General features: G+C 39.1%; 1 protein-coding gene across 5 annotated transcripts in view; it reads left to right on the forward strand.

The window, feature by feature from the left end:
• CHCHD3 (coiled-coil-helix-coiled-coil-helix domain containing 3) overlaps positions 1-25,432 on the forward strand; it is a 149,855-nt gene that overhangs the window by 71,366 nt on the left and 53,057 nt on the right. For all 5 annotated transcript variants that reach the window (XM_083813525.1, XM_083813526.1, XM_083813523.1 and 2 more), the window contains one exon: positions 22,813-22,896. In XM_083813525.1, the coding sequence (XP_083669651.1) occupies positions 22,813-22,896 (84 nt within the window). The remainder of the gene's footprint in view (positions 1-22,812; positions 22,897-25,432) is intronic.

Below are 25,432 nucleotides of genomic sequence, written 5' to 3' on the forward strand. Positions count from 1 at the left end.
AACATTAAGGGCTGTATTTGATATTAAAGATTTCTTTGAGAAACAGACTGTAACCTTAAACTGGTGAGTGCAGATGATAGCTCAGATAGCAAGTAATTTTCAGAGACTAAGCTTCAGCAAACGGAGCCTTCCTTCCATCATCACGTCTCTTGTATTTAATTTCCGTTTACATGACCTTCCATTATCATTTGGGTATAATCCATATAACAGTTGTCCACAGGGTAGATAATCATCAAACACTAACTTCAGTATTTTGGAATAAAAAGAGAGAAATTACTATTTTCTGTACATATTGGACTTGTTACAGCCTCTGTTGCTTTACACTGGGTTCTGCAACGCTTTTCTGTACAGAAATGGCAAATGTAGTTGAGAGCTCGGCAGATTTCATTAATACTTCTTTTCATTTGGAGAAGAATCAAATAACCATGAGGAATCTCCATGTTATCTTGAAGTCAAAACTTCCGTGGGCTGAACTTAGAAACTTCCATCGATGTTGAGCTTTGAATATCGGGGTGGGGAGGAAGAGAGAAGGGAAGTTTAGATTTTAGCAGTAACTTGTGAAACTGGGAGTGCTCAGAGGGTTTTTTAAGTGGCAAACTTCTGCTGTAGGGAAAGCTACTCATGCCTGCTGAGATTTAGGCATCATTGTCACGTTCAGTAAAAACTCTTAATTAAAATTTTATTGCTAAAGCTGCTTGTTAGTTCCTGCATGCAGGTGGTGCCCCGAACGTCTCCCAGAACCTCCAAGCCACCAGGGAGTTCAGTTAACAGAAGCCAGCAAGATGATAGAGATGTTTCTCCTTTTTAGAGCTGATGTGGTCTTTAGTGGATAGCAGAATTATACCCACAAACGGTAATTAAAAAGCCCACACAACACATACCCGTGAGCTGTGCGCGATGTTGTTTCGCAGGGAAACCACTGAAATTGTGGTGTCCCGCCTGCAACTTTCACATGAGGATTTTGTAGAGTTACAGATGCAGAAAAAAAGCACCAATGTTGTGGCATAATTTAATAGTTAGGATTCAAATAATGTGTTTTTTATCCTCCCTGCAGTTGGTCAGGCTCATGATTTGTAAAAGTGAATTTTGGTAATGCCGTAAAGGAAGAAAATATGTTGGAAAACTACCATGCTGATAACTTCGGAGCAAATGCTAATATTCTGAGGTCAGATATAATTTGTTGACTAAGATATTTTTATTTAATTAAACTGATTTTTTTAACTTCTACTTGCAAGGACGAACTCAGGTGTGGGGTTTTCTGCCACCAGAACTTGGAAATAGCGACGAGTTCCAGACAAAATAGAAGTTTCCACAATTATTCATAGTCAAACCTGGGTAGTCTTATAAAAGCAAAGAAATCCGGAGCTGCTGCTGAAGCTTTCATTTTTACCAGACTTGAGTACAGGTCATTTCTCATGTGCTTGGCTTGCTCTTGTGATTCTGGGTTGTTCCGTAATACCTGTAGGGCTCGAGCCGAATGCTTTCATTGCGTTGGGGTGTGGGTGGAGAAAGAACCGGTGATTTAAGTGCCTCAGCTCCTGCTCGGAGTGAACGATTTTTCAAGAGGGATACTTTTCGAGGGATGGCTACTGAAGCAGATAGCCTCAGAGTGCCCATTACTTTGTTTCTCTGTAAATGAGCCATGAACTTGAGGTTTGGAGGGTTACAACAACGTTGCTGCAGCAAATTGACGACCGGAGAATTCTGCCAAGATTTTTGCCACGCAGTTTAAACAGGTCTTTGTTTACAGATGCGGATATTAGGAGTAAAATTATTATCTGTGGCTTGACTGTAGCATGTGAAAGTTTTAAATTTCTTTTAAAATTCTTTTCTGTGGGAGCAGCATCTGATAAATTGCTTTTCTGCAGGAACTGGTGCTTTGGCAGCTGCCAGTCACTGTAGCCAAGGCTGACCAAAGGGTCTGCAGTTAACGAAGCGGCATATACAGCGCAGTCCTGACAACTTCCAATCTGCCAGAAACGGATAAAAATGTCACTGGTAGGACTGCCAACTTTTTAGCAGCTAGCAGTTATTCAGAAAGAAAAGCAGGAATATTTCTGTGCGATCGCAGAGCAGCTGAGGCTGGATGGGGCCCCTGGAGGCGATGTGGTCCAGCCACCCTGCCAAAGGCTGGCTCGGCCAGAGCAGGTTGCTTTCTTTCCTCAAAATTCATCATTAGCAGCAATATTTTTAAGAAGATTAAAACAGACAAAAACTTAGTTCTGAAAAAAATACCGTATTTTGAATTATGATGTTTTCATTGACTCATGATGGAGATCGTAACATAATCATCACTGAGATATTACTTGAAGCACACACAACTGAGTAAAAACACAAAGTCTGTAAGGTACCCTAAGGTCAGATTATCAATATAATCTCATTTTAATGTGTGTCATGTGATCTTGCTTGTGTATTAGAGTGAGTATTTGCTTTGCATTCGTAGCATCCTTTTGTAGCAGCCCGTGAAATGCTCCATTAAAATATCTAGAAATCGAGATTGAAATATGGAGAAATGAATTTAAGTTCAAGCTGCAGCAGTAATAGAGGGGTAGAAAGATGAAACTCTTATTCTTCCCGTTTTTAATTTTACAGCATAAAAATTCATGCTTCTGTTTCTAGTTTGATTTACTTGTTTAATCACATGCAATGGAGTCAGTACGGAATGACATATTAGGTACGACCAATATTTTAATGTGCTTTCTTCTTTTCATTGTGGTTTTCATATATGTAGTAATTAAAGGTAATTTTGGGAAGCTGGAGCTGAACTTGAGTTTGAGAAAAGGATGTGAGATGGGAAAAGAGGGCTGGAGAAAATAGTAATTTTTATTTATTTTTCACCCACTGACTCTCCTAAACACATTTAATCCATGGAGCGCTCAGCCTTGCTTTCATCTATTATAAATGATTTTCATTTCAGCATGTCATTTTGCTTTTTCTGTTACAATGAAGATCAAAGTGACACAGGTTCACCACAAGTGTTCAGCAGCTCTTTTCAATCCTGGACCTTAAAGTAATAGGATTAAGTTAATTTGTTCCTGTCTTAGATCTCTCTCAAGACATGTGGCACTTGGATGGTTGGTTATTATTGCATGCTGAGTGTGTCGCATTTTTTTTTCTTATTTATAAATAAAAATACACTCCATAGTTCTTAAAAAATGTTTAAAAGGGGGAAAAAGCTACGCTAACAAGAATCACTCAAAACTATTACATCAAGAGTGTTTGAAACTCAGTTCTTTGTCACAATTTTCTTTCTTCGTGAATCATTTAGGGAAGGTTAGGTCCATCAATGGTGATTTCAGAAAGGAGGATACCCGCACAACTTCATCACACCTAGAGCAGCCTTTAGGGTCGTCTGTTCCCAAATGTAGGCAATGGCAGCATGTAGATTATTTTTCCTGTAGGTTTATACATAATTTTTGGGGGGGAAAAAGTGGTAGGGCAGAGTGGAATTGGGTTTTATGATGCTGAGTTTTATTGATTCGCTGCCATGTTATGTTATTGCGAAGGGTGTTTGCCTTAATCCGTGAGCTCTAGTAGTAGGAATAGTTTAAAAATAAACGGGGAGACAGCTTCACTGTGTTTCTGATATGATACTATTAATAAGCAGATCCTCATTTTTTCAAAATTTAATGTTTAGAGCAGTGGTAAGGGTGTAGACATATTTCTCTTTTAACTCTAATTTTTCTTGCCATTATGGTTTTATGAATGTATAAACCTTAGTGATAAGATAATAGAAATTATTAACCTATTGCATTTAACTTAGTCTCTCAGATGTTTTTATTCCTTTTCATCCCAAGTTTTTTTTTTAATATTAAGGCAGTCTTTGAATTGCTTACAAATGTAATTATGAATCTGTGAACATTTCATGTATTTTTTTCCTAGCCCTGAAAATATTAGGAATAATTTTACTTCAACCGTCATGAGGAAAATAGCAGTAAGATTGTATCTTTCACTCCTTCCTGCTGTGGGTACATCTTAATTTAAGAAAATCCATCAAGAACTTAGAAAAAATAAAAAAAATAAATTGAGAATACTCCAAGTAACGAAGCTCCAGGAAGCATGCCAGTGCGATTCAGAAACGTGCTCGGGTAAACCGGCTTCCCAAACCGAAGTGCAGGGTTTTGTTACCGACGTCCTTTGTAGTGCCTCGTCTCATCCGCTGCTGTCGGCCGCCCGCAGACCCTCACCTAAAACTTTGCTGCTGGCACTGTCACCGTCCCTGTTTGATTTGCTCCTCGTGGGTGCTTTTCTCTTGACGGCACGTCATAAATCTCGTTTGTAGGGCCGTGGCTTGTGCCCGCTGCTGCTTGTCTCCTGTGTGCTCTCTGGGAGGGGGTCAGCTGCAGGTGCAGGAGGTCTGCAGGCCTTCCTCCTTGCCTTGTCAGGTTCACAAGCTGTGTTACTATTTACAGTTAGTTTAACTTTAGAAAATGGCTTTCTGCTTTTTCTGTTGCTGTTGCCTTCCGCTACCTAAAGGGGGCTGCAGGAAAGCTGGGGAGGGACTCTTTGTCAGGGGGTGTGGTAATAAGACAAGAGTGAATGGCTTTAAACTAAAAAAGGCTTGATTTAGATTAGATTTAAAGAAGAAATTCTTTACTCTGAGGGCGTTGAGGCCCTGGCCCAGGCTGCCCAGAGGAGCTGTGGCTGCCCCATCCCTGGCAGTGCCCAAGGCCAGGCTGGATGGGGCTGGGGGCAGCCTGGGCTGCGGGAGGTGTCCCTGCCATGGCAGGGGGTGGAACGAGATGGGCTTTGAGGTCCCTTCCAATCCAAACCAGTCTGTGTTAAAAAGTGAGTTTTGAGCCAAGGTAAGTCAAATACGAAGAAGCTTCTCTCATCAGAGTGCCTTCTTGCATGATACTTCTAGGCCTGGTCTGCTGGTCTGGAGTGCTTCATATTCGTGCCTGTGGGAATGGAGAGGAAATACTCGTGCTTGTCTTTGGTAGGAGTTTCCCCTGGTAGTGGTGGTCAGCAGTAGCTGGACACTGGTATTGGTTCTTCTTCCAGCCTGCATTTAGAGGACTCTGCCTTCTACCTCCTCACCCACCTTCCCAGCCAGACCAGGAAACTTAGTGCCTTGGGGGAGAGCGTTATACCTACCCTCCGTGTTTTCCTGCAGGTACCCTCTGTTTTTCCCATTTTGCCCATAATAAATACTTCAGTTTTTCTGTCTTCTCTGCGTCTTCTTCATTTATCACAGTCTTGGTTTGCAAATAACATCAGAGAGCGTGTGGCTCAGGTTGCCCGGAGCAGATGAGCTGCGACTGCGATTTTACCCGCGTCTTCCCCGGTCCTCAGCCTCAGATGTGACTGGCTTTTTGCTTGTTAAGCCCGTAAATGTCTATGAGCAGACAGAGGAATAAAATATTTGTCAGAATTATTCCTCCCATAAATTTTAGACAGAAAATCTAAGTTACGTGGAGGGAATATGATGATAAAAGCCATTGCTCTTACAGAGCTCTAAAGAGCCCGGCTGTACCTGTGCTTGTGCTCACTGCTCTGTTAGTTTGTACTATTTCCACCCGCATTATCCTTTTGAACCTCTAACTGCTAGGGTAGATCTTTGTCTGTGTGGCTTCTTATTTTGTTTTCTTTTGTTGTGCAAAAAAGACATTTAAAAAGGATACCGTTGGCACTTCTTTAGCAGTTTGGGAATGCTGGTGTTAAGGCTTTGAAATTTTTTTTGGGAGCTGAACAAAGAATATTAGTCAAATATTCAGTGTCTTTGATTCCATGTTATATTAAAAACAAACAAAAAATCCCTGAAGAAGTGTCTGGGCCTAGTCTTGGTCCCACTAAATTTGCTCATAGATGTGTAGATAAATGTTTTCGCAAAAATGCTGATCCTTTTGAAAATTTCATCCCCTGTTATTTATATACACCATTCCTGCTCTTTCTGTATTTTGATTCAGATTCAATTCTAGTATCACTTGGAAGCCTTATGCATGGATAAAAGTGGAAACAGTTTCAGGCTTCAAAAAGGAGCTGTTTTTTGTTTGTTTGTTTGTTTTAAGGAAGTGCCAATTAGCGTTTTCATGTAGTATTTTGTAGAAGCCTCATATTTTCCTCTTAATCCTTTCGTGTTTGCAAACACACAGGTAGGACAAACATGTAAGATCTTCACTGTCTGTTGTAATTTTTGAGATCAAGGTATGGAATAAGAACGCTTTTTCACGGAGTATATGTAAAAGTGTATACTTACATATTTGAGTGGCTATATTTTATATACATATATATATACATATATATATATATATATATATGAAGTAATATTCTTTGGGTGGGTAAAAAAAAGCCTATATGCCCAAAGCAGGTATATTTGCTTTCCAGCTGTAGCATTTGAGGTGATTAAGAAGTCCAGATCCCTGTGTGCATTTCTTATGTCTCTTAGCCATAGCTACAATATTAGCTTTGTTTTAATGTAGGCATTCTGAATGTTAACGACTACCAGCATTACCTACTTGTTTGCTAGTAGAATATTTATTTTAGAGTAAAAACACCTTCTCTAGAATATTTCTCTAGTTGTTAGAGTAAGAAGGCCTTTGGCATCTGTGCAGTTCCTAAAGGGTAGGACCCAATTGCAGTGGAAACCCCAGGAATTTTGAGTGAGCAGTCACTTGCAAGGCCTTTTTCTTGGCCCTATATTGGGCACCAAGCCCGTGGGTCAGGAAATGGCGCTCGGTGGCTGGCCAGGCTGATTCCCGGTGGAGGAGGAGGCAATGTGTGACCACAAGGGCATCGGATCCGCTGAAGCTGGCATGGGCCAGCAGCTTAAGTAGAAAATAAAAATAAAAAATATCCAGAGTTTACCTGTTTGGTTTGATTTGAATAGGTGGATTCCAGTCTGACAATGGCTCTCTTTATTTTATTTATATTTTTGTTTTTTTTAGTCTTGGTTGATGAAGCAGCTCTGCTCGCATGGGCCATGGACTGTGTGTTTAGGTGTTTTTGTTACAGAACTGAAAAAAAGCTCAGGTTTGTCTTAAAATTAGGTTATTTTTTATTACAGTAGTAAAACCTTACAGCTTAAATTCCTAGGAAAACTGCTTAGGCCTTTTTTTTTACTGACTCCGCTTAAGTAAGAGGAGATATGAGGCCATTTCCCCACCATTAAAAAAAAAAATACTGCTTGCTGTGTGTTACAGATGAAGATTTCATAAAAGCAAATAAGACTGTCTTTAATTTTAGTTTATAGGAGCAGAATTTATGCATCCGTGCTGGTACTCTGCGTAATGGAGATTCACGCTCATCTGTTCCACCTCTCCTCTGGAGTGTGTCTGAGCTGGGCTGGGGCTGTATGTCACCGCCGGTAATAACGTTTGTGCATCTTCCACGGTTACCTTGTCAGGGTTTCAGTGCCCGAATACATTTTAACTTCGGCATGTAAATCTATTGCTTCCTCCACCTATAAATTGGGCTGCGAACGTAGAACGTGGCAGACGGCTAATAATGCTCAGTAGCATAAAAGAAAGAAGTGAAAAATAGTCATTGCCCGAGACTGCCTACTGCATTTTGAAAGGTAGGTTGCAGTTAACAAAGCTGACGGTTGGTTAGGGTAACGGGGGAACCCACTTTTTACAGGAGCCCTTCAGACATTTTTCTTATGGGAGGTGTTATGTCCCATTTAAAAACGGTCTTGCATTGCTGTAGCACCTTTTGGAGGCACAGATTCAGTAATAGGTTAAACGTAACCACACAATTTGGTGCAGTGGTCAACGTGAACTTTGCTGTGTTGTCTCAAAAAACAATTTGACCTCATCTCCTTAAGACTTTAAAATGTAGCAGAGTCATACTATGTGGTGATGCATGTACCAAAGGGTGCCTGTGAGTATTTTTCTCCCATGTGAATAATATTTACATATTTTTTGAATGTTCAGAGATTGCCACACGATGAGGTCTGTTGTGAGAAAGATGTGATTTCTGTTGGAAATTCAGTTCTTTAGCCTCTCCATCTCCTTGCATGTGTATCAGTGTTAAATAAAAGTAGAACACCAGGTATGGCTTGAATAGCTGTGCTGCTGTCTGATATCTTGCAAACACTAGCGGTTATAATGATTCTTTCTTTTTTTTTGATGCAATATTTTTCTTTTTTAATAATTTCTTTTTGAAAATAAGTGTCTCTTAACCTATATTAAGTGTGTTCTTCTAGATCCAAAATTTAAAAAGGAGAATCTCTTTAGTGTGGCTGTAGATGCTTGCACTCATGAATGGGGAAGAATTCCAAAAATATTCCGAGAAGAGTGTAGAGGAAGTCAATTGTATTGATCCCTTACTTGTCTCTGAAACCTGATCTCCCATGCAATTCATAAGACAATGCGAGGGCGGAAAAGAGTGGATAAAATAAGTTTTCTTTTTGTTTCGTTGCAGGGCCATACCCTATTTAGTAACCTGAAACTGGGTGTCGTGTACTCTTTGTTATGAGGGATGAATTAACATTTTATTAATCTTTGCCTGTTTATGATCAGTCATGTTTTGTTCTGCAGAATCTTTTTTTCCTCCTCTTCTAAGGACAGAGAAAAGTTGCTACTTTTCTACCATTGCTGAATTAATCTAATTTAAACAATTCCTTGCTATTCTCAATTTCATGCAAATACCAGAGACGTTACTTCTGCAAGTAGTTGGTATGTCTCTCCACGTTTAGAAAATTAAGCACTAATTCTCTCTGTGGCCTAGAACAGTCTGTATTGCATGACAAATAAGGTTTAAGTATGTGGTAAAAAAACACTTCACAAATTCAGAGAAGAGCTTTGCTTTCTAGCACTCTAAATGTTGGGCAGTACACAAAAGATTGCGTAAAATTGACATGTTTTAGCAACTCCCAAAATGCGGGAGGTTTTTTGTCCATTATTATAAAAGTACTTGACAGCTTATATTTTCCTGAAGCAGTCTATTGACTGGGATGAAATCACTTTTCTGTAAAGCACTTTTAAGTGCTTGCTTTCACTCGCGGACTTGCTCACCCACAACATAAAACGGTCATGTTAAAATAATAGTATTCCTTTATCAAAATGTATGGATTGTAGATTCTCTGAGCACTGCACAGACAGCCCTGGAGTCCTTGCAAACATCACCGATACCCAGGAGGAAAGAAGCTCTTCCTGAGGTTGCACAGGCAGTCGAGCTCAGGGTGCAACTCACACACCTGCACCCCAGGACCATGCTTGCTCCATTTTAGGGTAACGTTGCTTGACGTGCAGGGCGCTATGTTGGACGTCATTTATTCGGGGTGCCCTTGAGCCAGAAGCTGTTTGCATTGGAGTCCTAATTCTCTTCTGCTTAAAACTACAAGCAAATAAAAAATAGTAAATGTCGGGATAGTTCTGATCACTAAAAACATTTACAGCTTTGGAAATTAAAATAAAAGGGAGCACAAGTTTAGCTTAATTGTTATTATGCCTTCTAGCACTCCTGTTCTCAAGAATGGAAGAATTCCTGAAATACCTCAAGGAATGGCGTATTGGATGTTAATTATTGTCTGCAGTATATTTTTCTACCCTCTTATCTCTTGAATATATATTACATTAAATCTTGCAGGTGTTCTTCCTTCCACTAATTGTCCATATTGCATTTGTGCAGTGCTGAACGCAGCAGAATCCTAATCGATGTCTAAGGTTGAGCTGCTCTATTTGTGTTACAGCAGTAAACGATAAGAAAAACCAACATCATAATTAATAGTTTCTCTAGTGGTGGGTCATAATGAGACATTCTCATCCATTCCTACCCAGCTCTTATGGTGATAATATTTGATTTTCAAGTGATTGAGTCATTACTATTTCTATTGAAATTACAGGCCTAATTTATACTCACCGTAGGTAGTTGTTTAGGCAGAGGGGTTGAAGAAGAGTGGAAACCATGGCTATGACAATTTTGCCTTTTTCGTTGTGTTTTTGGGGAGGTGAAGAGAGGAAAGGGGGAGAGCAGAGATGAGGAAGAGGAAGCTAGAGGAGACTTCAGTGTTGGTTTGCTTCTGTAAACTCAGAGCATGGACTCGCTGTCCTTCATTGTGCTTCTCAGCACTTTTGCTCTTCTCCAGCCTGGAAAATTGTGCTTTTTGCCGCGTGCATTTCTCTGTCTTAAGAACAATAAGGCTAATGGTAGGAAATTTGCTGAGCTGAGAAACTCTGCAGTCTTTCTTTCTGCAAAAGCCATGTGAACCAGTTTGGCATTCTGGTTTCAGCAGTATTTAAATTTACTTGTTAGCTATTTGTTTCCTGCTGATGAGATATTTCGTGTTGCTTTATACCTTGAGTTTCATTTCAGGTTGGCTCCTTGTAGCATCTTAGCCCTTACTAACGCACAGATGAGAGGCGGCTCTGCAAGAAGACTTCCTGGAGCTTTGTGGATGGATCTGCTTAATCCCTAGATACGTTGTTATCCTAAAAGAAAAAAAGGACTTGGCAATGTGTATTTCAGGCTTTTTTTCTTTTTGGTTTTGTAACTACAGGCTGACAGCAGCTGACTGAAGTGGCCGAACTTTTGGACTCAAATAATGTTTTTTGTCATACACAACAGGGAAAGGCATAGTTGTCTGGAGGAACTTTGTAGCATCCAGGGAGTAAGAAAAGGACAGGGAGTTTCCTCCTAATCTCTTATAATTCATGCTTGACAGACTTCAATATTTTTAATTGTTCTCAAAATGATGAGGTTTAGAGCCCTCGAAGGAATCCACTCTCAGCTACCTCATAGGTATAACTGTGGATATTCTCAGAGTTAATACAAACATCTCAACTTCTTCTGGATTTTGCTAAGCGATTGGCTTCACTGATAACTTGTGGCAATGAGTTCTGCAGGTTAATTATGCATTTAATTGGTTCCAAATTTGTTGCTTTTCAATTTCACTGTTCACTGAGTATCTCCTCAGTCTGGTATGCTGAGAAAGGAGTAAATGAGAGAGCCTGACTTACCTTCTCTGAACAACTAATTATTTTGTATACCTCTATCACGTACCCTTCTACGCACAAGAGGCACTACTGGTGGTTTTGGTATTTAGACATCTCCAGTTTCTTACTCCTCTGAAGCTTTTGGGTATAGTGACCAGAGCTCTGGGAAGATCTGCTTTTAGCCTACATCAAATAATGCGATCGCAGCGTGGTGCTGTCTTCTTTCCTCCTCCGTTCATAAATCTCTTTCTGCCCTAGCTCTGCTATTGTTACGCACCGGACAAGTTTTTATTGGCTTGCCTGCAGGAATATAAAGCCTTTCTCTTGGGGTTTACAATCAGATTAAAAATGCTTCACGTGGCTGGAACAGGCTTTTGCTTCCAAGCTGTATCGTTTTCTGTTCGTCCTCATTGGATCTCCCCTTTCTCCAGGCTGCCTGTTCCTTGTAACTGAAATAGCTTTGGTTTTGTTCTACACGGTCTTCTCTGGTCTCTAATAACACAAAATGGTCTCCAGCTCTGGTTGTCTCCATGTAGCGTTTTTTCTAGATGATTGAAGTCATCTGAATTATAAACGGCCTGAAACGTGGGACGCTGACCACATCATCTTGGGTTTGGTCTTTCTGGTCATTTTTATACCAGATTTTTCACTGAGCCCTTAAGAGTTTCATTGGATTTTATGGATATTTGGTTTTCATTTTTTTCCTGTAAGATATTGCTGAATTATTTTTGAATAACCCATTAGTCAACGGTTTTATGCTTTCTTACTGCCAAAAAAAAAAATACAGTAAAATGTAGCACCATGTTTTTATAACAGCCAGTCTCTGCCATGGTATGTTTCTCTCTCTCTAAATGTTCTGTCAACAAATTGACATGACAAGGAAGTCAAAATAAGATAAGGAATACAAATCAGACCATCTTTTAAATATATTTACTGCCTCCAATTAGTTATTGGTGTGCATAAGTTTTTTTAGTTGCTCTGTCCCATATTACTGGCATACTTAGAACTGGGCAGGGCTTTAAAAAACAAACAAAAAACAAAACAAACAAACCTAAATTCTTTTGTTTTGCCAGCATGCTCTTTACAAAAATCAAGTGTTTGTCTTCCTTACTGTCTTGTATTAATTGTGCTTTTTCTATAATTTAAAAAACATGCTGTAATTTTCTGTGCTTAGAATATTTTTTATTTCTGATAGAATAATACTGCCAGCAGAGTTTGAAGTCTAATTATGTTAAACATTGCACAGGTAGGTAGTGTGTTCCAGGATCTGCCCTAGAGACTTAGCAATCAAATGAGATGAGAAATAAAAGTGCAGTGAATGGAAGTTGGACATAGAAATTCGATGGCACGTGTTATAGGATTTTACAAAAGGAAGATGCTCACCAATAATCAATGTATAAATCAATCCCTGCTTGTTTCAGAGGTATTCTACTCAGGGCAATGATTCTCTTGTGGTCTTGTTTCAGAATAATTTGCTAAAACTTTAAATAAAATTCTTAAAGACCAGGATTGTCGTTTGCTAATTAAAGGAAAAATAAACATTCACTCTTGCTGTGTATAAATATGCTTTTTGCCTTTTTTCCACCTGTTTCCCAAGGTTTTGCTTTCTAGCTGTGCTGAATGTTAGTTTATATTTAATGTTTTAAACAGGTAACTTTTCTTATCACATAGGATTTTCAACCTTAAGAGAATACTTCAGAGAGGTGATGAAAAGAGTGATGGAACAGTACTATAATTTGCTTACGTTGAGTTTTTGAAGTGTTGCAGGGAATGAAACAAAAGAGCTAAAAAACAATGATGTATTCAAGGGGTAACATTTTGTATAGCCTTGGTATATATGACACACCTACTAGCTATAAATATTTTCTTCACCATGTTAGTTTTCTACGTGTCTTGATGGGAAAAGGTCTTTTGTGAAAGCTGTAGCTGTAGCTTTCACAGAACTGACCAAACTGATGTTCCTTTGGCAATGCTGACAATAAATACCTAAGTATTTCCCTGTTACAGATTAATTAATTCATGTGCACCATTTAAAAGATCAGCTTGTTGTTGAGTTGCAACTTCTATTTTAAATTATCTACAGATTGCAGCTCTTTTTTCTATCAAGCTGATAAAGAAAGTCTCTGTTTCAAGATAATGGCGGACAGTATGGCTGAATTATTTGAAAGAGAGACGATGAATTTTGATGGTTTGTTTATTACTAAAGAGAAAAGTTCAATGTAACTGGATCTAATTTCCAAAAGATACAGATAACCTCTTGTCATAATAATATTTTCAAATGGTAGCTATTCGAATATCAAAAAATGAAGGTGCTGCTTATATTGTATTTTTCAAATTGAGAAACACCTGATGTAGTTACTAGTTACAAGTGCTTTTGTGTCTTAAGCAGAAATCAATAACTTGAATAGCTGGGCAGAAATAAATGTACTCTTATTTTGTATTCAAAAATGTGTTTACCTTCTTGGGCATCATCACCGTTTGCTTTTACTGGAAACTGGTTACCAGGATAACAGACCAAGCAGCCAGTTTCAATGATGCATCTTCTGTTTGAAGGAAATTACATCAGTTTAGATATAGTTTTGATTATTTGATACAAGAAGTAGGATATTTGCAGATGGAAAATAATGCCAGAGAACGTGTGGTCCCTGATGCTTCTGGACCTCAAATATAGAGGATAGAGAGTAAGTTTTTGTGGGATTTCAGATGAGATTGACTTTGAAGTGGGCTTCAGTGAGATGTTGAGTTTTCATTGCTTATATTAGTGCAGTGCCTATGAGAATTATTTCACTGTTTGCCTTCAGTCTACTGAATCTTCAGTTTACAAAGCTTCAAAAAATATAATAATGTAATATGAAAGTGTTAGCAAAAGATGTTGGATTCCTGAAGCAAGAATAGAACTTCCTAGATAGCTTAAAAGATGTCAAAATTAGCTCTAGACTAAATAGTAGCTATTAGGTAACTGTGATGCAAGTATGTTATTAACTTGGTTTTGGACTGTGGTCAAGCATGAGAATATCTTCTGAAAGGGTCGAGGTTCCTTGTGCTTTCCTTTGTCTTACGTGGTGTATTGTTTTACAGTACATCAAATTTTCAGTGCTTCTTTTTACCTTTTCTTTGTCTTTCTGTTGTTCATTTCAACTAGGAATTTCAAAGTACTTCTGTAAAATTATTGTTAGATCAGTTTAGAACACAGTAAAAGTAAAAATAAAAATAAATTAAAACACACAAAAGTTAGGAACGACTAGAATAGTGATATGATAGCACAGCTGGAAGTAGAACATAGTCCTAAATCAGTTTACTGACAGTTTTTCCTTCTGAATTTTACAGAATAACAGTTCTCTTCCTCCGTTTTTATGTAGAGAAATCCAGTTTGGCACATATGGAACAGTCGATGACTGCTTCTTTAAGATTAGTGGAAACTGTAAATGTTTGACATATGACTGAAACATCAGAAGCTGTCAGAAAAGGTTATAGACATTATTTGAATTACTACAAATACCTGGCAGCAGTACAGATAGTCTTTGATATATTTGATCTTTTTGGACTGTATTAGTTAAATGAAAAGAATGTATACAGTTTTGGAAATAAGTCATGCTTTTCTTTTATTCCCGCTGGCATGCATATATGCAATACAGATTTGCTTGGTGTCTGTTGTTTCTTTGAACTATGATTGGATGGAAACATGAGGCTTTTCTGCATATTGCTAATGAATGTAATAGTCGTTAATGTATTTTAATTTTCATTTTCGAGGAAGTAAAATCTTCAAACCATGTTGATTTCACGCTGAACAAGCCAGATGGTTTATCCAGCGAGGAAGAGAGTCTGGTGATGAGTGCAGGTTTTCTTTAGTCCTCATGTTGCTCATTTCATGGTAGTGTGGTACAATTGTATGACTATTCTGTCTGTCGTTTTGGGGACAGAATCATAACATAATTGAGGCGGGGAGAAACCTGAAGTCTCTCAAGCGATTGCTGACTTAAACCCTGTCTATGCTGTTGCTTCATCTCCTCTGTGAACTCGCCTGTACAGAGACCTTGTGGATGAAGGCACGGTATAGGTTGGGCTGTGCAGTCTGCATGCTTTGGGGTTTTCAAAACCCAACTGGGTGCAGCCCCGAGGAGCCCAGTCTGGTCTCTTAGTTGATCCTGCTCTGATCAGGAGCATGTGGTAGGTGGCCTTCCGATGGGGGCTATCCTCCGATCCCATTGAGTACCTAAGCTGTATTTGTCTATTCTCCCTGAACCATACTCGTGTTTTTTTAAACTCCATTGGTTTATAACTAGATGTAGTAAATGAAGCTTAATGTCGTGTCCTGTGTAAAATAGATCCTAACTTGTTCATAAATTCAATTTTTTAATTTTCTTCATTAGCCTCCTCTCAGAGTGATCTTTTCTACTACTCGTTCTTTTAGGACTTCATTATTTTTAGAAACCGTACTGTAGCACATTTACTGGTAATTACAAAAGCTTGTTTTAATTACAGTTGTCAAAGAATATGTTTTATGACGCATTATTGTTGCTGCTGTTTCTAATTCATAGCTATTTTCCACCTTTACAAATGGAAATTAGTATAGCTTTTTTGTAAGTGATGTTTGGATCATTTTTTTTTTGTGGTTAGGAATGATTTTATGAATAGTGATATCTTCAAAATAAGTTCTTTTGGGGGGTAGGGAAGAAGTATATACTCATAATAATATCAATAATTTACTTCTACTGCCCATTCAGGATGGTGTGTATACATACTTGTCTGTGTGTATATATATTACTATTATAAATTATTATTTATATTATAGATATATATATAGGTTGAGATAGAAGACAAATTCAAAGCTGTTGTAATCCAACATACATTAAATGTGGAAAATTAATCGTATTTATTGGGACGCTATGTGCAGTGAATGAAGATGGTAGTTTTGCTGACCATAATAATGAATACAAGTAACTAATCCTTGTTGTTAATCAGTGTGCAAATACGAATGCATGGGATTATTCATGATAGATGAATGTAGTCCACTGCAGAAGTGTTTCTGTGCAGAACAGCCTGGTGGACATCAGAAGCAGAATACTTGTTTCACCAGCAGAATAGCTGTTTTACAACATGACAGTCACAGTCTGCACATGAGTGACACTAGTGTCAACGAGCTCATGAATTCACACCCTGTTTGAATGCACAGGTACAGTCATCCAACAAACTTTAATTGTAAAACAAACAGAAAGTCTTTCGCTACATAAATGTGAAAGATGATTTTTGGAATGGCATTTGAGATCTGCTCTCCTGCAGTTCTGGTGCATCATATCCTCCCTGCCCTGTCAGCAGTTCTTCTGCCAGATCTTCCTCTTCTGGAGCTGCTGAAGGCCAGGCCTCTACCGCTGCTTTCTTTGCCTGTTAATCCATTAACCTTTTCTTCAAACTACACAGGCCTGCCTGAAGGTCTATAGATATTTTCTGTGACCTTTCCCATTATTCAGTGGCAAAAAAGCCCTCGTTTTTTTAGTTAGCATTTCATCGGGCAAATCCCCATAGTCTTGTAAACTCGCTCTGACAGTCAGAGTGCTCTTTCAGCCCTTGGACCAAAAGCCACTTGCAGCCTTGAAAGTCACATAGAAAACCTGGTCCCTTGGTCATCCACTTACCCCTTCCTCTGCCTTTTTTATTGTGATGGTGGGGAAATCACCATGAAGCAGCTTGGCAAGACTAGGCAGATCACCCCTTTCAGATTGCTGATGATGCCTTATAAATTTAGTGTTGAGCTCTTATTTTGAAGCAGATTATTCTTCTCTAACTGAAAAATGCAAACTGAAGCGATCTCAGGGGTGTTCTTCTGTAAACTCGATGGATGTTAATGAATTTGGAGCTTGGAGCCCTCACTGAGGGGCAGCTGCAACCCTGGGACTGCTGAGTGCTTCAAGAGCTAATTTTGAAATCAGCCTATAAACTTTCCCTCCTAAACTACCTGGTATTGCTTTATCTGCTGAAGGTTCTTAAAGAAAAGCAATAATAAACTGTACACAGCTCCAACCTTGCTGCATACAGCTACATGGGTTCCTTTATTCTTTTTTAAAATAACTGTTAATCGTTTGTTTTCAACCGGCTGCCTGTTTGTGCTAGGAAGGACAGAACAAATGTGTATGTTTTGTATCCACAGAATCACAGTAGTTGAGGTTGGCAAGGACTTTTGGAGATCATCTGGTCCAACCCCCCCTGCTCATGCAGGGCCACCCTGAGCAGGGTGCCCAGGACCACGTCCAGGTGGCTTTTGGAGTTCACTAAGGAGGAGGCACCACAACCTCTCTGGGCAACCTCTTAGATTATCCTCGGTTGGAAGGGACCCACAAGGGTCCCACTTCTGGCTCCACACAGGACCACCCAAATACCAAACCCTGTGTCTGTTGTCCAAATGCTTCTTGAACTCTGTCAGGCTCGGTGCTGTGACCCTGTGCTATGGCTTCCTGGGGAGCCTGTCCCAGCACCCAACCACCTGTGGGTGCAGTACCTGTCCCTAAGCCCCAGCCTGACCCTCCCCTGTCCCAGCTCCATGCCGTTCCCTCGGGTCCTGTCGCTGTCCCCAGAGAGCAGAGCTCAGCGCCTGCCCCTCCGCTCCCCTCGTGAGGGAGCTGCAGGCCGCCATGAGGCCTCCCCTCGGCCTGCTCTGCTCGGGGCTGAACACACCAAGGGTTCTCAGCTGCTCCTCATATATCTTGCCCTACAGACCCTTCCCCATCTCTGTAGCCCTCCTTTGGGCACTCTCTGATACTTTTATGTCCTTCTTATGTTGTGGCACCCAAAACTACACACAGTGCTCGAGGTGAGGCCACAACGGTGCGGAGCAGAGTGGGACAATCCCTCCCCTTGTCCAGCTGGCCATGCCGTGCTTGAGGCACATCAGGGTGCCAGGGCACTCTGTTGACTCATGTCCAACTTGCTGTCAGCCGGAACCCCTAGATCCCTTTCTGTGAGGCTGCTCTCCAGCCTCTCGTCTGGTCTGTACATATAGCCAAGTGTCCCAGTGCTCCAGCACAGAAGTGCTTCCCGATGTTCAGAGGGAACCTCCTGTGCTCCAGGTTGTGCCTCTTATCCTGGCACTGGACACCGCTGAACAGAGCCTGGCTCTGTCTTTGTACTTCTCTTCATGTGTTTATATCCAGCATGAGAAGGGTTTGGCTTTGTCATGTGAGCGCTCTGATGAGCGTAGACTGAATTTCCCTGCGGCTGTGTACGAGGCGACGTGCAGGAGTTTTCTGTAGGCGTTCTTTTCTCTGATGATAGAAACTCATCCCGGTGCTGTGCCAGATCCAGGCGCTACTTCTGAAAATGAAAATCCAGCTTGGCCTTTAAGTCTTGGTCCGAGTTTCTAGTAATTCTAAAATGAAAGTAAAGAATTAATGTTAGTGATCTGGGTTTTTTTTGGTTTTAATTTTGGATTATCTTGGGAAGGTGGGCTGCTTCTCAAAGGTGACCTTCTAGATTTCTTTTCTAAATAACACCCAAGTAAATGCTTTGTTTATTAAAGCTACTTTGTGAAGAAGCAACGAACCTGTTACAATATCTCATTTACAACTAAAGTGCAGCATTCAGCTAATTGAATACATGGCTACTGTTAATTATTTTGTTACGGCTAATTGATATTCACTGGGATCATGTTGCTGCGGCCCCATAAATACAACATTACCTTACAAGTTTTTATTTCTGCAGTGAATTCTCTTCTGTTGGCATATTTATATTGTCTCCAGTATAAATGTGTGCGTAAATAAATATTTATGTTTTTTTGCTCTGTCTGCATTATTTTACAAATGCCAGGGGTGTTAGCTATATGGAGGACACTTCTATGCTGAGTTTCTTACTGGCCTACCAAATCTTCCAGTTACTTTCACAATACAGGGAACTAAACCTTTGGTTTAATGTATTTTTTTGTGTCCCTACAATCTAGTATTTCTACTTTATCAGTGATATAAAAGCTCTGCTAGGTTCAGGGCAAAAAAAAGCACTGTGAATATATTCTGCTGCTTGGCCCCCATGTCCTTTAGTGCAGTAAAATCCAGCTGTTTTGATCACTAATTATCTTGGGGGGAAAAAGAAAAACAAGAAACTTGCCAGGGCAAAAACTCGCATTCGGATATATGTCTTGGGAACAAACATTATTTGCATTCCCCTGCTCATTCTGTCTTCCACATATATAAACTTAGTGATCAGATGCAAATAAAAATTTTTTTTTTTAACTCCAGTTCTCTATTTTGAATGGTTTTTGATCAGTAGGATCGATGTAGGTGGAAGGACTTTGGTCGCAGAGGCGCATGGAGGTCCTCTGGAAAGTTTTGCCAATTCAAACCTGTCTCAGAATTAATCATATCTATACAGGAGAAAATTACAGATCAGTAGATGTGAACCTGAAAAGCAGTATTTTTTAAGAGAATTTTAGTTTTTACCTGTACGTACTCAAATTTTATTTAAATAGGAATGTTTCATGACGCTTTAATTCTGTTTAATCCATTTTTCATCATTCTCTACCTTCCTTTATTTCTGCTGACCCATGTAATAGGATAATGCAGGCGTATGACTTGGAGATGCAGTATCTTAAATGATCCAGTTCAAACATGCTCGTCTATGGTGTGAGACCTGAAGCATACTTTACTATCAAGCGTGTCTCATGGTAATTTAGTCAAAATCAACACTCCAGAGTTTTTAAAGTAATTTTTATATGAATGTGTTCTGTTTGAGTTCCTCAGTTACAGAGAGGTCCTGACCAATATACTGTGTGATCTGGAAACTTTTCATTCATTCTTTTTCTTCAGCTTTCACAGCTTCCGTGCTCTATATTTCTGTTTCATGAAACACTTTGGACAACTTGTGATGTCCTATTAAGGCTTTTGGGGGTGTTTTTCTAGGAATGTGATTTTCCTAGACATCAGTCACTTCTTCGTCCAGTTGAAATTTCTTGAGAGTTTTCAAACACTTTCAGAGCTAAGATCTAAGCTAGCCCTAACTTGCCTGCAAAGAGTTTTAATAAAAAGTAAAATTAAAAAATCACATGTTGACATGTGTTTTTTTTTTTAATAGACTAGATGTGCATGTGGCCTGGTCACTATTAAATATGAGGACCAATAGGAACAATGACAGTATTAGGACATTAAACCATGGTTAATGTGGATGGAGCCAGTCTGATATAAACTTTTACGATGAGTGGGTCTTAAATCCTTCAGCACTGCAAGGACTAACATGCAGAATATTGGGAATTGAGTTGAAAATAGTAGCCACATAACAAGGATAAAACATAATTTTGCTCTTATAAAAGATGCAAAAACTATGCAGAAGAGCTGCAAGCTCTTCTATAAATTAGAAATGCAGCTGTAGCATGGTGCAGTCTTTAGCTCTGCTCTGATGGCAGAGTGTTAAACATAATCAATGTTTTTATCATTGCTGTATAAGATGTTTGGATTTTTTGATTGAACCTAGTGGGATTTGTCTGCTTCATAAAATGGTCTGCAGCAGTTGCGAAGATTGCCTCTCATTCTTTCACTCCTCATCTTTATCTGTGAGAGGAAGGATCCGTTAATCTCCTGCTATTGTTTTCTTTCTCTGAGATGAGAGAATTGATCCTGATTGATCAGCTGGACCTGGAGGAGAGGACAGGTTTCTGACACAGGGACTTTTCATTTCCTTGGTCGTTACAGTGTAGCCTTGACCTGTTGTGTTTTTAAACCCTGAACATTTCTGCTGTTGTGAGTCGTCAGAAATGTGGCACATGAATTAAATCACAGCACTCTTGCACATTTTTTTATTGTATCTTACTGGTTTTCCAAAGTCAATTTTATTGCTTGGTTTCAGGTCATCGATAGAATCGTGTGAAACACTTCCGAATTCTAAGATGTAAAACTTTACTAAGTTCTTGGGAGAGGAATGGAACATTAATTTTACAATTTCTTTGTCACTGGCCTATTTAACTGCGCTTGAACAAAAGGCATGTTCTCGAGTTTGCAGGTATTTGAGGGATCATGAGGTGGTTATGCATAAAACGACAGCATATGGGTAACCATGATGATGCATCGAAGCATAGGATTAAATATCTGGAAGGGGGTGGTTTGGGGATGCGCAACCTGCAAGGAATTTTCAGTTGTTTCCGTGTCTGAACCAGGACAAGATGCAGCTTTGAGAGGTGATACAGGGATTATCTGGGAAAAGCAGAACCGTGATCAATACGAAGCGTGGTAGTTAGATTGTAGAATATTTAGTGTAATCAGCTTTGGAAAAACCTGTAATCAGTTTTCTGTAGTGAATAAAGGATTTAAATGATGGTGGTCAGGGCTGCAAAGTGTGCTCTATGGTGTTATACCGAAGAAAGGATGGTGGAGGAATAGCAAGGTTTGACTCATCCAAGTAGCATTACAACTTGGCTGTGTGCTTTTCTGATGAGCAGGGACTTTTTTGTGAAGTTGCATATAAAAGACATCTTATGTATAGTTTTTAGCCTTGTTCTACATTCCAGATATGCCTGACAGGCGTGTATTTTTCTGCATTCCTTCTCTTCACCATTATATAATAAATTTAACTTGAACGTTTTGATTTTTCTTTTTGCATGCTTCAGGAGATAGAAAAAAAGGTAAGTTTTTAAGTTAGGACTAACCCAAACCCCAAAGTTTTTATTTTGTTCTTTGTCTGTCTGCAGAAACAAATCTTGACAAAGAGAAGCCCTGTATCTAGACAGCAAGCGTAGCACAATGTGTAGCATAAGTAAGTTTTCTGACACGCTTCTGTGAGCATGACTGGAAGTGCCATCATTAGTAGTGAGAGTTTACACTTCACATTTTTCATGATGCTGCTGGAATGGGGAACTATTTGCAGTTAACTCCATAGCATCAGTACCTGGGTGAAAATATGTTGGAGATAAATGACTAATTTTGAGTAGGCAGTTGTGGTAATGACCACTGATAGTTCATAAAGCATGTTCAGTGAATAAAAATTATTAAACATTATTTACCTGGAATGTGTTTGCACTCATACTTGAGGTGTATATGTATTTGGTCTGTATGTGTGTAGTTTTAATGTATTCTGTAATTCATAATGGGTCCCTATAATACTACATATTTGAGCATACTACAGATGAAAAGCCAAAAAAAAAGTTGACTTGCTCAATAGTGCTGAAAACAGTGTGTCTTACATGAATACTCGAGTCATAATGGTATTGAAAACACCGACATTCACAATGCTTCTATATTATTTTAAGTTACTGGACACACGAGTAACCACACGGTAAAGGATTCCAGCTTACTCTAGTTGGGTACTTCAGCCAATGTAGGAGTTCCCAGAAGAGTAATTGTTAAGTACAGAGGACAGCAGAGTTTTAGATACACTTTTTAGATTTGCTTTTGCAAATATATAAGTATTTGGTTCTTCCAAACATTCGCATGTTCAGCATTAAGCACATGCTAAATGTATCCCTGAATACTTAAAAAAAAAAATAATAGAATACTTTTTTTTACCACAGCCTACAAATGTACAGATGCAAGGTTGGCTATTCTTGTGTCAGAATGTCCACCTAGTAACAATTAATTTACAAAGAAAGTTAAATAATCAAACTCTGCATGTACTCTGTGCGGTAGCTGGAGTACATTTCCCTAAGTTCAGAAGTGATCTGCAAAGTTAATAAAAATTTCATCCCAGCATGGTACGCTTGGTTCTGTCTTTGTGACGTGTCCAAGTACATTTGAACAAACCATGGCACAGCTGTTGAGGAGGGAAGGAAAAAACAGTACAATAGACAATCTCTTTACATTTTCAATGCAGCAATCATCATCTTATTAATGTAGTATTTGGCAAAAACTAATAGACTGCAGTTTTCAATCACTGTATATTCCTTGCTGGTACAATTTATAGTAGATGTTTTGCTTTGTGAGTGATGCTCTTTCTTGATCCAGTTTTATCTCTCTATTTCTTTTTTTAGGCCAAGCAGCTGGAAGAGAAAGACAGAGAACTGAAGAAGCATGATGCCTACTACAAAGAGCAGCTGGCTCGACTGGAAGAAAGGGTAAGCCTTCCTTCCCTTTTAATGAAGAGGTTTCCGTTCATTTCTGCTACTGACTTTCTGGTTATGTTTATTGTTAAACAAGATGACTTTTCTAAGGAGATAAAGATAAAACTGGCCAGAGGTTGTTTTTTTGTTTGTTTGTTTTGTTTTCAGTATTAACTGCTGCTATTTCTGGCTTAATATTGCCAAGCTGGAGGCTTTAATGTTGAGAATGTTGTTTTCTTTACTAAGTTCTCACATTTGCAATGAGATTTCATCTGTCACAATAGTTATATACAGGGAAATAAACCTAACAAGATTACTTTTACAACAGTACAGATGAAGAACCGGTGCAAGGGAATGAGTATCACCAAGCAATCTTAAAATTGCACGTGAACTGTGAAGATGCATACTGAATTTCTGCTTTTGCTGTGGCCCACAGTTCCTTTTGTTGGGCAGAGTTAGTGGTTCCTCCAAACCTACCTGCACACGAGAAGTTTAACATTAACTGCAAGTTGTTTACGACATGTTTAAAAAGCACTTCTGCATCTTCTTTTTTTTTTTGCAGTAGGCTTGAGACTAAACTATATAAAACAGTTTGGTAAGCTGTGCGAAGTGCTTACAATGAATTTGATAAGAAGTGCTTTAACATATTGCTGTTAACATTCTCATTCTTTATAGGGTGCTATTTTATAGGAAGTTATTTTCAAACTAATTGTTATTGCCATCATGTTCTAGATCCCAGGTTTGTTGTAACCTTCAGCCTGAATACATTTGCCTCCTTCTCTTTCCTTCTGCCTGAGCTTATTTATTGTTCAATTTTTTTTTTGTTAGTTTTGAAAACAGTATTAATGTGATATATATTCATTTATGCAGCTTAACAGGATAGAGAGAAGAAAACCCCTTATTTTCCTGGATTAGAAAGAAGAGCATGTTGCATGAATTATCAGTGTGTATAATTGATCTTAATTAATATTTTAAATGGAGGGCATACCAGATACCATCTCATTATTTTGATCAACCTTTTTGAATATCACTTTAATGAGGTCATGTTCTTGGCAATGAAAAATAGTTTGAAAGGAGGAGGTTAAATTATTTTAATGATTCTAAAACTGTATGTTATTTGTACAGTTAAAATGAAGATCCTTCAGACAAAAACCCCACAAAATACCTTCCTTATTCTTTACTGAAGGGCTGGTATTAGAGGCAAAAGCATCTGCAGTAATTCACCCAAGCTGGGTCTTCATGGCATGGTTGTGCCTGTACACTTTGTTATTGCTCTTCCATTTTATTGTTAAAGTAGTGCTGGAGTAACTGATGGCAAAGGACATATAATAAACTATGATTCTTTGCTGGAAAGCTTTTGTTTTACCTTTTCAATGTGATATGCAGCAAATAAGGCTTTTATTCTTAGCTATTTTTAATATTGTAGTAGGTCGCCGGTACAGTGCCTTCACTTACTACTGTTAAGTGACCACGTCCAGTGTGGAATTTTATGTTAACATGCATGTGAATATATCATTGCTGCATACAAATGAGGTAATGAACTGTAGGTACCTGTGTCTGAGTCCTGCTGAAATATTGTCCCCTGGGTGATGTGAAATAATTGATCTTTGCCAGCTCTTGCTTTCTCTTCTTGGACTTGAAGTCTCCAGGACTACAGCGGGCAGTTCTGAATTGACTGTCTTGTTCTATGGACGACGTTTGCTCCATCTTCAGAGTTGAGTTCCCGTGGTAATTAAGGCTAGTCTTTTCCTTCTGACATTTGATTTGTCAGGCAAGGAACCTTGGCTCTGCGAAGTTGTCATCAGGTTTGTTTTCAAAGTACACGTGCATATCTCTTCTACACAAGAAAGAGTTGTTCAAGCTCTGAGAGGAGCTGAACTCTGTGCTCCATATCTGGCTTTGAACTTTTTCAGAGATGCAGAGATTACAGAATGAAAACCTACAAAAGCAGGGAGGTCGTGTAGTTTGCAGTCCTGGCTTCACTGAGGCTGGTGCCTGCAGCTATTATTTAGGTCGTTTGGAAGTTTCAGTATTGGTGATTTTTTTGAGCATCGGGATGGAAATAGAGCTTTAAGAAAAAAAGAAGGCCTGGGAAGGCCTAATATTTTGGAAATTACAGAGCGCAATAACAGGTGGATGTTTGTTCCTAAACTTGTCATATTTCGGTGAAAGGTACACAAAGTCAGAGTATGTGGTTCAACAGAGAGGAGATGAGAACGGAGGTAAGGTGGGAGCGGAGCAAGTGGAGCTCAGAGGAGTAATGTCAGCACGAGGAAATGTGCAATATTGGTCTGTCACCTGTGACAAAGAATGCTGATTACATTCTCAGATTGTTCTTACATCAAATAAGCACACTTGAAAAATACTGCAGTTACGCATATGTGGTATTTCTGTCTGTTGCATCACTGAATGTCAGAGCTCATCTGTATGATTAATTGGCTTTTTGATTACCTAGCTTTTTTCAATTAGAAGCTTCATATTTGTGTTCTTCAATGCTGCTGAAAAAACAATGCAGACATTGATAATAAAGGAAGACGACAACAGAACAGAT

This window comes from Anser anser (assembly GCF_964211835.1).
Source record: "Anser anser genome assembly, chromosome: 1".
Classification (NCBI taxonomy): Eukaryota; Metazoa; Chordata; class Aves; order Anseriformes; family Anatidae; genus Anser; species Anser anser.